A 12110-nucleotide genomic window follows, 5' to 3' on the forward strand; every position below is an offset into this window, starting at 1 on the left:
AGTTACATAAGAGTTAATCAGCTGTTTTAATATCTCTGAGGTCTCTTGAACCTGTAAGAGCTGCTGGAGGAGTAGAGGGCTCTTGTGCCCAGAGCCTGTCTGAAGGTTTCCCCACGTTGTCACCCCTGAGAACGAGAAACTGGACTAGAAAGGTTCCTTTTCACCTGATCCAGCAGGCTCTTCTTAATGCTTCTCATGACCATAGTGACAGTGGTGACAATCAGCTAGTGAGAACGGGCAGCACAAATGCTCCATTCCTTAGTCACCTTTCCTTATTTGAGAACATGTTCCCTCGAACAATTGTGGCGCTTACATCCCAGCGGCCGTGTGCAGGATCAAACCCCTAATGCTGTAATCCTAAACAACTGCCCCGCCCAGAGGCGCGGCTCCCAGTCCCTTGCGCACCAATGAGGAGGAGAGGGAGCCTACACAGGTACCTAATAGTTGGTTTATGCTGCACACCGGGGGTGGCTTCCACCCCCGCCTGCCTCTTCCATTTGGTATCGCCCAGAATCCTTCGCTTTACGTCACCGCCCACTCTTTCTTTCATCCTCCCTCTGGTGGTATCGCCCCCGCGAGACAAGCCGCAGCATCCCAGCTCACCCCTCGCTCCCCCTGTTGCCTGCGCAGTGGTACAGCCCGAGCTGACTCGGCCCCGCGGAGCGCCGCCCCTCGCAACGGCAGTGGTGCTGCCCGGTATTGCCCGGCAGCCTCCGCCGCCGTAGTTAGGGCAGCGTTGTTTGTGTGTCTCTCTCTCCTCCCCCCCGCGCTTTGTTGAAGTGGTAGAGGCGGCTATCGCTCGGAGTCTCGCCAGCCGCCGCCCTCGCCCCGCTCTCTCGCCTCCGCTGTCCCGCCTTCCCTGGGGGGCCGGTGGGGCTGGTGTGTATGAGTGATTTATAACCGCGACCCCGCGATGTCCACGCCCGCCCGGAGGCGCCTCATGCGGGACTTCAAGAGGTAAGCGCGGCGGAGGGACGGTTTCCCGAAGTGGGGGAGCGGGCAGGAGAGCGAGGAAGGTGGTGAGGTGATCAAACATGGCGGCGGCGGAGGGAGCGCTGCGCCGCTAGCGTAGTGGGCAGTGTTGCGCTACTTGCGCAAGGCGGGCAGGCGAGCGAAGGGCGCCCGTAGAACGGGGGGGGGGGGGAGCGCTACGCAGTTTGCGCAGGCTGGGTGGGAAGGCGGCGCTGTCACTCCTGCCACTGAGCTGCTGGTGTCCCTTGTCCCTTTCCCAGGCTTCAGGAGGACCCCCCGGCGGGAGTCAGCGGGGCTCCCTCGGAGAACAACATCATGGTGTGGAACGCGGTTATTTTCGGGTGAGTAGGCAGACCCTCTCCTCCCGCCTGCAAGTGCCCCCATCTTCAGGGTAAACATTGGGGAGAGGGACCGGGACGGGCAGAAGAAGAAGAAATAGAGCTAGAAATTTAACCTGTCCTCCCTTTCTCTGAAGATGGTTTCTGAAGACAGCTGGTGCAGAATTCAAGGGCCAGGTTGCAAGAGGGTTTGAGCCTATGACACTGATCCTGGTCTGACTATTCGCTGCCAGTTAGTTTCATTCAAATTTCTGGTTTTGACCTATAGAACCTTAAAATGGTTCAGGACCACAATATGCCTGTAAGGGGCAGGTGCATATTCGTATATTGCATAGGGTTGGACTACATGGTCCTCAAGGTTTCTTCCAACTCTTATTATTCTGTGAGATAACTGAGATACTTCCAGTTCTGCCTCTCCCCATGTGAACTGATCTGGACCCTGCAGTCATCCATCACCTGAGGCCCTTCTTCATGTGTCCACCTCTGGGAGAGGTCCAGAGGGTGGAAACATGTGAACGAGCCTTTTCTGTGGTGGCCCCACTTTTGTGGATTGCGCTCCCTGGGGAGGCTTGCCTGACGCTTTTGTTCCACATCTTTAGGTGCCAGGCAAAAATATTCCTCTTTTCCCAGCCCTTTGGATAATTAAGCAGTCCGTGGCCTTTTAAATTGCTTATGTGAGTGGTTTTTTGGGGGGGCGGGTATTGTTCTTGTTTGTCGCTATGTTATTATGTTTGTATTTTATATTGTAAACAGCTCTGTGTGCCACAGATGATGGATGGTATAGAAATTGAATAAATTAATAATTATTATTATTAATTAATAATACAGTTTACTACTAGTAGTACAGTGGTGCCCCGCAAGACGAATGCCTCGCAAGACGGAAAACTCGCTAGACAAAAGGGTTTTCCGTTTTGGAGGTGCTTCGCAAAACGAATTTCCTATGGGCTTGCTTCGCAAGACGAAAATGTCTTGCGAGTTTTTCTGACTTTTTTCCCCTTTCCCCCCCTTTTTCTAAGCCGCTAAGCCGCTTATCTGCTTATCCGCTATAGCGCTAATCCGCTAAGCCGTCAATGGGCTTGCTTCGCAAGACGAAAAAACCGCTAGGCGAAGAGACTTGCGGAACGGATTAATTTCGTCTTGCGAGGCACCGCTGTACTTATTTGTGTTAACTCCTGAGCCTTGCTGCACCTTCAAGTGATCAAGATGTCACTGATCTGTTTTTCACAAACATAGGTATATGCATACATTATTCCCAAACATAGGAATAATAGCTGTAATTATTATTATATTAGAACACAACAGCTTGTATCCCATGAAGAAGAGAAAGATGATGATGATGATGATGATGATGATGATGATGATGATAGTATCATCATCATCATTATACCCCACCCATCTGGCTGGATTTCCACAGCCACTCTGGGCGGCATACAGCATACTGTATATCAAAATGCAAGTGTAGGAATTGTAATTGCTATTATTGTGCTGGTAGTTGCATCTTGCTCCTCCTTCCAATATGCTCAGGGTGGGGTGTTTGTGTTGCTATAATTATTGCTTTAATGATTATCATTGTCATATCTTGCCTTGCTCTTTGTCCAAGGAGGTTAGGGCTGTGGTTCTGCAGGGATGACAGTATAGCAGCTATTTTTCTTAATCGTATTTTGCTCTTTGTCCAAGGAGGGCAGGTGGTGTTGGTTTTTAATCTGCACAACAGTGCTAAAAGGCTGTATATCCAGGCTGAGAGGTATGTGAGAGAGTTTCCAAATACTAGATCTGGCATTAGCCATATTTTTTTTAAAAAAAATCTCTTCTTGTAAGGCAGTGATCACCAACCTTTTTGGGCCTGTGGTCAAATAGACTTTAAAAAAGCATTCCGTTCTACCCAATAGAATAGGCTGTGATGTGTGTGGTGCTTACAACCATTTCATCCATTTGCACAATTTCTGCTGGGGGCAGAAGAGGACCTTGTGGGCTCCAGCGGAGGCCTCTGCAGGCACATGTGTGCTCATGAGCACCATGTTGGCACCCCCTGCTCTAAGGAGCTTTAGAATGTGCACATGGTTGTCATTCCATCGCTCTCCCTATTATCCTTGTGACAGACCTGTAAGTAGATTACTTGGGGTTGGTGTGAAAATATTGTTGCCAGTGGTGACCAGGAATCTTAATTTTGTTGACAAGCAAAGCAAAACTCCCTATATACCCCACCAGGCGCAATGTTTTTATTTTTAAAAAGCTGCTGGCAGTGCAGGGTCACAAGACTGCAGGTTTCATGTTTATATTGGAGCACTTTCAGTGCCTTGGTCTTGGAAAGGAATGGGAAACCTGTGCTCCTCTAGCCAGTGTTAGAAACGAAATATGAAAGCTAGGAGCTAAATGGCACCTTAAACCTAGGTTATAGGAGCTACAATAGAACGTCTAGGTGTGCATTTTTATAACAAAAATACAAAGCTGAAAATGAATGAACTGCAACTAAAATAATAATAATAATAATAATAATAATAATAATAATTTATTATTTATACCCCGCCCATCTGGCTGAGTTTCCCCAGCCACTCTGGGCGGCTCCCAATCAGTATTAAAAACAATACAGCATTACATATTAAAAACATCCCTGAACAGGGCTGCCTTAAGATGTCTTCTGAACGTCAGGTAATTCTTTATCTCTTTGACATCTGATGGGAGGGCGTTCCACAGGGCGGGCGCCACTACCGAGAAGGCCCTCTGTCTGGTTCCCTGTAGCCTCACTTCTCGCAATGAGGGAACCGCCAGAAGGCCCTCGGCGCTGGATCTCAGTGTCCGGGCTGAACGATGGGGGTGGAGACGCTCCTTCAGGTATACAGGACCGAGGCCGTTTAGGGCTTTAAAGGTCAGCACCAACACTTTGAATTGTGCTCGGAAACGTACTGGGAGCCAATGCAGATCTCTCAGAACCGGTGTTATGTGGTCCCGGCGGCCACTCCCAGTCACCAGTCTAGCTGCCGCATTCTGGATTAATTGCAGTTTCCGGGTCACCTTCAAAGGTAGCCCCACGTAGAGCGCATTGCAGTAGTCCAAGCGTGAGATAACTAGAGCATGCACCACTCTGGCGAGACAGTCCGCGGGGAGGTAGGGTCTTAGCCTGCGTACCAGGTGGAGCTGGTAGACAGCTGCCCTGGACACAGAGTTAATCTGCGCCTCCATGGACAGCTGTGAGTCCAAAATGACTCCCAGGCTGCGCACCTGGTCCTTCAGGGGCACAGTTACCCCATTCAGGACCAGGGAATCCTCCACACCTGCCCGCCTCCTGTCCCCCAAAAACAGTACTTCTGTCTTGTCAGGATTCAACCTCAATCTGTTAGCCGCCATCCAACCTCCAACCGCCTCCAGGCACTCACACAGGACCTTCACCGCCTTCACTGGTTCTGATTTAAAGGAGAGGTAGAGCTGGGTGTCATCTGCATACTGATGAACACCCAGTCCAAACCCCCTGATGATCTCTCCCAGCGGCTTTATATAGATATTAAAAAGCATGGGGGAGAGGACAGAACCCTGAGGCACCCCACAAGTGAGAGCCCAGGGGTCTGAACACTCACCCCCCACCACCACCTTCTGGACACGGCCCAGGAGGAAGGAGCGGAACCACTGTATAACAGTGCCCCCAGCTCCCAGCCCCTCTAGACGGTCCAGAAGGATGTTATGGTCGATGGTGTCAAAGGCCGCTGAGAGATCCAGCAGAACTAGGAAACAGCTCTCACCTTTGTCCCTAGCCCGCCGGAGATCATCAACCAGCGCGACCAAGGCAGTTTCAGTCCCATGGTGAGGCCTGAATCCCGATTGGAAGGGATCCAAATGGTTCCCTTCCAATACGTTCATTTCCCTGTGGTCTAATACGTTCATTTCCCTGTGGTCTAGGGTAATACGTTCATTTCCCTGTGGTCTAGTCCTTCCTCTGCCCACCCCCTTAATATTCTTAAGAGGGTCTTTTCTCCAGTCTTCGGAGAGTAGCTGGAAGTGGGAAGGCAGTTTTAATCTGCAGTTTTAATCTGAAATCTTAGGCGCAGTTCTGCTCCCAGAGCTCAGAAACTGCTTGCGCTAATGAAGTTCCCTGTTGCAAAATGTGCCTAGAATAATGGGAGTTTCGAACACTGCCTCTAGATGTTGCTGGACTACAACTCCCATCATACCTGAATATGGGCCACGTTGGCTGGGGCTAATGGAGTCTCGCAACATCTGGAGGGATGTTCCCACCTTGGTATAGAAATAAAGGGTTGTTAAAAGCATGCAGTAGAAACATTGCTCCTCCCTATAGCCCTATTTTCTGCTATACAAGGGATATACATTAATTTTTGTGGTCTAGAAAGCAAGCAAGCCAGGCTACTAGAAACAACTGTTGGCTATCATGTCTTGCTAGCTTTGTAGTGAACTTTTGAAATTTAGGGTGAGAGAGTAGCTGTAACTGGCCTAAGAAATATGGGGTGGTGGTTGTTATTTTTGTTTGTTTCTGTGTAGGTATTTTATATTGTAAACCACCCAATGATCCTCAGATGAAGGGTGGTATAGAAATTTAATAAATTAAATTAGTGAACATCCTCTGTGAGTTTTGTGGCTGAGGAACAATTTGACCATCTAGTTCAGGCCCTTGCCCCAGCAGCATTCAGAGGGATACTTTTCTGCTAAGGATCTGCTGTTCACTGTAGGGGATTCTAGAGTTTGCTTTAGGTTGGAGACTCAAATCAATAAAGCACTGACTGAACTTTACTGTTCCCATATACTGAAAGTAAACTGAGGAGTGTAATGAATGTGCTTCCTTGGCTGCACTTTGCAGGGAAAAGTCAGTAGTGCTGGGCAAACCTTCCGAGTGCAGTTTCTATGTCATTACTGATCTTTTAATTGAGAAACTCCACAACAAGCTTCTGAAGAATTGTTCCCTCTGCTAGATAGAAAAGCACTGCCACCTCTGTATCCAACCGTATTATGCAAGTTTGCAAAGCTGCAGTGATACTCTCCCCCTTCAGCCTGTTTTTGTGGTGGTGGAGCTGATTCCTGCCCCAAATTTTCAGCAAGTATTCTTTTCTTCTCATATCCAGGGAACTTCCTTGCTCACTCACTCCTATTTAGCAACCACCACATGCTGTAAGATTGTCCAAGGAGTAGGTGCTGTTTATGCCTTCTGAAGTAACAAAGCCACTTAGGTAGAGCCTGTGCCAAAGCTCCTCGAGTGACCTCCATCGAGGGTAGTCAAGAGCTGGCTGAATGATTTCCTCCCCCACCTCCAATACACATCCTTATTTTCTGCATGGGATACTAAGCTTTCCTTGCCTTAAAGGCTAGGGAAACACTATATTGGGGTAGGAAGTATCTTTCATGCCTTTGGAAGTATTGTTCTTTCATTTTATTCCCTGCAGAAACTGTGCTTCAGTAGTGCATAGCTCAGTTGGTTAGAGCATGGTGCTGATAATGTGAGGGTTACAGGTTCAATCCCCGCAAGGGACAGCTGCAGATTCCTGCATTGCAGGGGGTAGGACTAGATGATACTCAGGGTCCCTTCCAGCTCTACAATTCTGTGATTCTATGTGGGACTGTTTTGTTCATATTCTTCCCGTTTCATTTGTCTCTGCCTTCCCAAACAGAATTTAGGCTGCATTCCTCAGGGCAGGGATCTTTCTCTTTTATGTTGCTCTGTAATGTGTTGTACGTATTAACATTAGCTAGAAATCTTCAGGTTGGTTAGCAAATTGAGCAAAAACCCAAAATCCACTGAGCATTGTGTTCTTTTATTCAGGGGAGGAAATATTTTCTGAGTATATGTCCAGTTACTTGTGGCAAATTGGTTGCCATCAGCTCGGAGCCATGCACAACCCTTGCGCTGCTGCTATATTGAATTTAAAAATACCAGCAAAACTGGAGTTGGGGACAGTGAGCAGCGGCAAGTGTGCAGCATCCTGAGCTCTGCCATTTTAAAATGAAACAGTGCTATGGAGACTTTGGGGATGGCACCCCCACAATTTGTCCTGGATAGTTTCTAGGTTGAGAATAGAATTAGAGGTGGCAGCAGCATGGGAATGGGTGTCAGTTTTACTTTAGACAAGTAAAACTACCCAGGTGTAGAACTTGTGAAACTGCTAAAACTTTGTTTCTTTTTTCTGAAGCCCTTAAGCCTTGCTCATTCTGACCCCTGTTTCTGTGCTGGGCATGGATTAAGCTACATGTCATTCTGTAAAGGCTGAGTGCCAGTTTAATAATGAACTAACTTCACTAAGCCAAATGTAAGATGCTGACATGCTCTCTCTTCTTTCAGGCCTGAGGGAACCCCATTTGAAGATGGTAAGTATTAAAACAAAACAAAACATTTTCAGTGGGCAGAAGGGTGATGTGATCAAATTGTTAATCAGTCTTAGGATTCCACATCAGAATTTCATGGATCAGTGTAGCTCAGAAGCAGAGATTCAACTGTTTGCAATCTCTCCCTGGCCTCTCAGTATAATTTAAATGTTTCAGAGAGAGGATGATGCCAAGTCCTCCTCCTCCCCCCCATCAGCCACCCTTTCTAGAAAGGGGATAGGTGTGTGGGAGAAGAAAAACTTTGGATGGAAGATAAGACAGCTGCAGTTAAGCACTTTGCTTTGAAGTGGTGACTAGGCTTACTGTGTAAATAGTACCCTTTACTTAAGAACTTTCTTGAAGCTACTCCTGTAAACAAAGTCTGTTTAGGGTACATGTTCAGAAGCATCATATCTTTCATAACCTGTGTATTGGGGTACATGAAGGATGGCTGTCTCCATAAATAGGGAATGTTACAAATATATCCCTTGGATGAAAACTGTATCATGCCCTCTCACCTTGACTATTGTGGCCTTCTCCTCAGTCCTCTTTCTAGCACTTTTCTACCAGCAGCATTCACATCCCTAGTTATTCTGATCACATAGTGGTCTTTCTTAAATTTGCACATTGTTTTCTTGCCCTTCCCTTGATCCAACATACTTTCCACATCAGAACCCTTCATGGCCTTGCCTTCTCTTAACACCCCAACATATTCCTGCTCTTTTCTACGCCACCTCCCTGCTCTCAGCCATCTCAATATCTGTAGCTTCCCTTGACCCACTCTATCCTTGGTGCCGCTTAAGCTTAGAACTGCCATCTAGAACTCCTGTCTTCCTTCAAATCCCTCAGAACCCACCTTTTCCTTGATGGCTTTGGCACAACTCCTTAGGTCCCATGTCTTACTGTAACTAGGCCTGTGTACACGTAACTGAAATAAACAAAATCTTCCTCTTTTTAGCGCTGCTGCTTTCTCCGTGTCAGATCATATAAGCCGTGGGGCAGGAGCCTTTCTAATTGTACTCTGTAATGTGCTGTTCACATTTGCGGTGCTACATAAACAGTAACGCTTTGGCTGTGAGCTTCCTAAAGCCATTTGGCTGAGGAAAGGTGGACTAATCTTTGAATCTCATGTACCAAGAGAATTTTGTGAAATGGTTGGTGCTTCTGCACTTGAGACCAATGGGAACAGGGAGTTTCCATTTGTAAACAAGATACTTATAACTTGCCTCTCCCCATTGCAGGAACTTTCAAGCTTACCATAGAATTCACAGAAGAATATCCAAACAAGCCACCTACTGTTAGATTTGTGTCTAAAATGTTTCATCCAAATGGTATGTACCACCTAAAATGAAGCGATTTGTTTCTTAACTGCAGTAGTGGTCACAGAGGTGGACCTGATACTGATAGTTGCAGGGAATTTTGGACTCTCTCTCTCTCTCTCTCTCTCTCTCTCTCTCTCTCTGTGTGTGTGTGTGTGTGTGTGTGTCCATATGCTAATTGTTGCTGAGTTCAATCCTACCTGGCCTCTCAAGTTTCTAGTGCAATCAGATTATTTCTCTCAGTGACTTCCTTGATCACAAAGGTGTAGGGTTATTTAATTTTTAAAGGCAAGGGGGAACATATTTAAATAAAACCATATCTACTTCATAGCAATACCTGCTCAGTTTTAGGATTTCTTATAATCCTAGTTCTTGTCTGCTGATTCTGTTTTGGTTATATGACTTCTGATGGAAGCATGAAGAAACTTTTCTTGTGGTCACTAACCAAGTGCACCCAATTTAAATTTGTAGCACTCCTACAGCTGCTGATGCTTTTGTAAATGAGTTTTTAATGGCTTTTTTTAAACATGATTTTGTCATCTTGCATTTATATCTTCCCCACTTTATGAAGAATTTTAAATCCTACGTTGGAAAGTTCACATTAGGCAATGGGGTACATGCTGTCACTAGGGTGACTGGCATAGATCTTTGAAAGGAGACACATTACTGCTCTTTAAATCTTTTCTTGAAATGCCATGCTGTGAACTTTTTAATAATCAGAGTTGTGAGGTTATAAAGGAGGAAGTGTTGGTGGAAACAAGGTGAACTTTAAAAATTCATTTCACCAGGGGCCTGTTCCATAACTTGTTGAAATCAGGTATTTGAGGCACAAGCTGCCAGATGCTTGTTCTATGGGCAGCTTAAGATAGTTATGCAGGAAATGTTGATAATTAGCTGGGAGTGACAACATAGCAAGAGAAACTTGAAGGCACTGATTCTGGTTATGAAACTCATTAATTTCCTTTTGCAGTCTATGCAGATGGTAGTATATGTCTGGATATTCTTCAGAACCGTTGGAGTCCTACCTATGATGTGTCATCCATCTTAACATCCATACAGGTAACATCAGGGCTACTGATGACCTTGCTAATACAGTTTGAAGCAGTGTAATAACTAAGGTGGAAACCTCTATCTGCCATGGGATTCCATCATCATTATTTATGACCCATCTTTTTATTTCTGTAAATGGGTTTGTGAAAGTATGGAAATGCGTATTTATTTCTCAGTGATTATTATCCACTGTATTCACAAGTGTACTTAAAAAGATCAATAAAATGGTTTCACAAACTGAAACAGCTATACATTTAAAAAGCATTGCATCTTTTTCTAGTGGTGGTAATTATATTTAGTCTATTTTTATACCATTGTGTTTTTAGGTGTATTTGGTGTAGCAGAGCTGTATTCTTACAGTTCAGAGTGTACTTTCTTCTCCCCTTGCTTTTTACACTTCTGTCATTCACCATCAAAGTCTTGCCTGAAGCCAATGCAAGATGACTGCTGGCAGACCAAAAGCCCTGTCCCCCCATTCTCCATTAGAACGATGGAAGAGCAGTCCATCGGAGTTGATTCTGAGTCTAGTCCTGTAGGCTTAAAGAAGTGGCTCGCTGCGCACATTAAGCTTTGCTGTTGAAACAAAGATAATTGTTAATTGTGTAACTAGTACCTGTGCAGAGTCCATGTCATTTTGTTAAAAGCAATGTGATAGGTGCAAGCTAAGCAGCAGGCTTGAAATAGTCAAGAGATCTTCCTAATATACATGGCATCTTTTGCTACATTGAATTAATCACTTTGCTTGCATTGTGTGAAACCTCATTATGAAGCTGATTCATCTTTTCTTTTCTCTCTCCCCCCCCCCAACAGTCTTTACTGGATGAGCCTAATCCAAACAGTCCAGCAAACAGCCAGGCAGCTCAACTATACCAAGAGAATAAGCGGGAATATGAAAAACGGGTTTCTGCAATAGTAGAACAAAGTTGGCGTGACTGTTGACCCTGGATGATGCAAATGAACACTCTGATGAGGAAAATATATGTATGAAGTGTCTGAGTCATCCTCCTCTTCCTCCTCCTCCTAGCATCACTGCATTTACTTTGAAAAGCAAAATAGCTGTTGTGCTGTTGCCACCCACCCTTGCTGAAGCTTCTTTCTCCTTGGACATCAGAAAGCACCCCCTCCCCTCCCTCCTGAGGTCAAATGTACTGTACTTGGGTTACTTGTGAAAGAATTACTTAAGGCTGAATTCCACTGTCTGTGATCTTACCATCTCCAGTCTTAGGGCAGCATTGTGCATTTCTGTAGTGGACACTAAGCTTTTAAGTGTAATTGTGTTATACACAGTGATGCTTACTGTAGCTTGATTTTTAAAAAGGGGATATTTATATACAGTATACATTTTAAAGTATGATTCAAGTGCTAGCATTTTAACTGCTGCTATCAGCTTCAGTGCATCTGTAAGTACTGTGTGAAGAACTAGATTTCCCTGCTGCTTTATCTCCGCCTGGTGTTTTTTTTTTTTTTTCCATTTAACAATGTGATGAAAGTATTTGGAATTGAGATGAAATTGAGAAATGGACTATTATGTCAAGCTCGGGGGCGGGAGGAGAGAAGAGGGTTGCAGTCTGCTCTATGGGTCATGTGCAAAGTGATCTATCATTGTGTGTGGTAACATATTCAAGGTTAAGTGCTAGGTATCCTTTCTGTAGGGCTCTGCTTAGTTGTTTTTCGAAGCTTTTGAACATGGTTATGGGACAGGGGCGGACAATAACTTTACTAATGGTAAAAGAGGACAGAGAATGAGGAAAAACCAAAGTGCTTCAAAAAAACTTTTATTTCCCTTAAATAATTTTCATCCAAACTGCTCTTGAGAAGATATCAAGAAGCTACTGTTATGTTGTTGAAAAAAGTAGCAAGATCAAAAGTGCTACTACTGTATGCTTCGCTTTTTCTTTCCCCACCCCTGTGCAGTTTTACAAGTTCTGCCTTTGCAAAAGCATTTTTGTAAAGCAAAGCTCAAATCAAACATTTTGGATACCTTAAGCAGCAGTGTGGGAGGAGACTGTCAGTGTGCTTGTCTGTTCTACCAGTGTCTTCTGTGTACATTGATCTGTTCAACTTTGCACAAGTAACCCATGTAAGAAACTGTACATTTTTCAATTACTTGTAAATAAATTCTTGAAGGGAA

General features: G+C 45.2%; 1 protein-coding gene across 1 annotated transcript; it reads left to right on the top strand.

Moving 5' to 3' along the window:
- Positions 1–577: 577 nt before the first annotated feature.
- On the top strand, positions 578–12110 carry UBE2A (ubiquitin conjugating enzyme E2 A). The gene is made up of 6 exons (XM_081848425.1): positions 578–957; positions 1233–1313; positions 7588–7613; positions 8852–8941; positions 9900–9988; positions 10790–12110. Exons 1-6 carry the CDS (start codon positions 914–916, stop codon positions 10916–10918), a joined length of 459 nt encoding a protein of 152 aa, XP_081704551.1. The 5' UTR covers positions 578–913; the 3' UTR covers positions 10919–12110.

Source organism: Podarcis erhardii, assembly GCF_964252035.2.
Source record: "Podarcis erhardii genome assembly, chromosome: Z".
Taxonomy (NCBI): domain Eukaryota; kingdom Metazoa; phylum Chordata; class Lepidosauria; order Squamata; family Lacertidae; genus Podarcis; species Podarcis erhardii.

Excerpts from the sequence above, each read along its gene's own strand:
- UBE2A (XM_081848425.1), top strand. The coding sequence starts at position 914 with ATGTCCACGCCCGCCCGGAGGCGCCTCATGCGGGACTTCAAGAG. Across the intron at positions 1,314-7,587 it reads TGGAACGCGGTTATTTTCGG|GCCTGAGGGAACCCCATTTG; the intron begins GTGAGTAGGCAG and ends CTCTTCTTTCAG. Across the intron at positions 9,989-10,789 it reads CCATCTTAACATCCATACAG|TCTTTACTGGATGAGCCTAA; the intron begins GTAACATCAGGG and ends CCCCCCCAACAG.